A 1,957-nucleotide genomic window follows, 5' to 3' on the forward strand; every position below is an offset into this window, starting at 1 on the left:
CAGTGGAGAAATGTCACCGCTGAGTCACCGACGTGCCGTAGGTGTTGCCGGGCTCCGGCCCTGCTCCATTCCTGCCATCTGGCAGGTGGCAAGGCAGAAGGTGATATTCACACCCACACCCTCCCAGCGCCGAGGGGGCGGAGGGGCGGAAACCACAGAAGAATGACAAAAAAACATCAAATAAAAGAGAAAAGGAGCTGCACAGAGGGATTTCTGCCCACGCTGCAGCTCCCCGGGCTCGTGGCTCTGCACAGCCCTGCACGGGGGAGCACGAGGTGGGAAAGCACCGGGCACCTGAGCGACTCCTTCCTCCCAGCCACGGATCACCTCCTGCTTGCCCATCACAAACTTGAACGGCTTGTTCCTGTCACGGGAGGAGTCGAACTTCTTCCCATCCTCCAGCATACCTGGGGAGAGAGGGAGGGAGACCAGTGACACGGGGACAGAGCCACGCGCGGGCTGTGACAGGCTGAGCGGGTGACAGTCACCCTGGGAGAGCTCACACGGCCCTGAGTCAGAGATGCTCAGCCCCTTTTTCCCTAGGGAATCACCTGAATGGGACAGCTCAGGGGGAACCCCCAGGGCATCACCCAGCCTGGCAGGAGCAGCCCTGGATTGCTCCTGGCTGCTCCGACCCAGAGAGAAAAGCTCCTCTGGGCTGGGATCAAGGACAGACTAGAGGAGCAGATGGAAAGGGGAGGGTGAAACCCCCTTCCCCACCGTGCAGCACCCTTGCCAGCCACTGTGCAGGCAGCAGGATCAGGCTCGGTGCTTCCCATCCCACCAGCAAACATGCGTCCCGCTCCTTGCCGCGGGCAGGCTTCCCATCCTCAGGCACCCCAAACACTCCCCAGTGCCCCATCTTGGCTGGCACCGGCCTCCAGGCCCCCCCCCAGGCCCAGCCGTGTCCCACTATCTTCAGCCAAATCATTCCCAATCCCAAGAAGGGTGACGGGGAGAGGCAGCACCAAGTGCCGGGCGTACGTGCCCGGGGCAGCCCGCGTTCCCCCCTCACACGGCGCATGGCGAGGGCCGAGCGAGGCTGATATCCCCAGGGCTAAATATAACTCCCCAACACGAGCAAAGGAGGAATTTCCTCCCCTCCCTTGCTCCCTGCGTGTCCTTCTTGGGGAATCTCGGAGCCAGAGCTGCCTTATAGGAGCAGCAACTCCACCAGCCAGCGGAACCGCTGCTCCTAGAAGGTGGCCCCGCATTAACCCACCCAGGGCCCCGTACACTAAGAGCAGTATTAAACTCTCCTCCAACTGCTTCTCACTTCTTCACTTCCCAAAACAGCCCCAAAACCTGTTTTCCTGGCTGGAAACTGCTGTACAGGCTTGAAAAACCAACCTCGACCAGCAAGGCAGGGGGCACACACTCATTTCCCTTCAGCAGGGCACTGCCCACGGGCAAGGGAAAACGCAGCCGTGCAAAACCAGGACTTCAGGAAGGAATTCTTCCCGCAGAGGGTGGGAGCACTGGGACAGGTTCCCAGAGAAGCTGTGGGGCGCCCCATCCCTGGGAGTGTCCAAGGCCAGGCTGGATGAGGCTTGGAGCAACCTGGGCTATGGAAGGTGTCCCTGCCCATGGCAGGGGGTGGGACTGGGGGGAGTTTGAGGTCCCTTCCCACCCAAAACAGTCTGTGACTCTATGAAAAGATGGGATGGGGCATCGCAGGGAGCAGAATTAAGCTTTTCATTTCATGAAAAGCAAAAATCCCCTTTCCAGGGCTTCGAGCATCAGCTCAGCTGGTCCCGCTGCCGCCCTGGACTTTGGAATAGCAAACCTGGACTTTTCTTATTTCCTCCTTCCAGGATAAACCTCTCATCGCTGAACCTGCTTCCAGCCCCGTCTGGCACGGATCCCCACTCCCGTCCGCTGGCTTTCCTCCCGCCCGGCAGGGCCGCTGGCAGCAGGGACACGGAGCTGGCGCCGACAGCGTCGCTCGGCTGCGGCA

The 1,957-nt window shown here is 60.8% G+C and overlaps 1 protein-coding gene across 1 annotated transcript in view; it reads right to left on the reverse strand.

Moving 5' to 3' along the window:
- The window catches only part of LOC104508921 (peptidyl-prolyl cis-trans isomerase FKBP1A), a 2,062-nt gene extending 1,652 nt beyond the window's left edge, over positions 1-410 (reverse strand). The window contains exon 1 of the mRNA XM_010150692.1: positions 295-410. Coding sequence (XP_010148994.1) covers positions 295-405 — 111 coding nt within the window. The 5' untranslated portion in view covers positions 406-410. The remainder of the gene's footprint in view (positions 1-294) is intronic.
- Between the last annotated feature and the right edge of the window lie 1,547 nt (positions 411-1,957).

Source organism: Eurypyga helias, unplaced genomic scaffold (assembly GCF_000690775.1).
Source record: "Eurypyga helias isolate BGI_N326 unplaced genomic scaffold, ASM69077v1 scaffold27244, whole genome shotgun sequence".
Lineage (NCBI taxonomy): Eukaryota > Metazoa > Chordata > Aves > Eurypygiformes > Eurypygidae > Eurypyga > Eurypyga helias.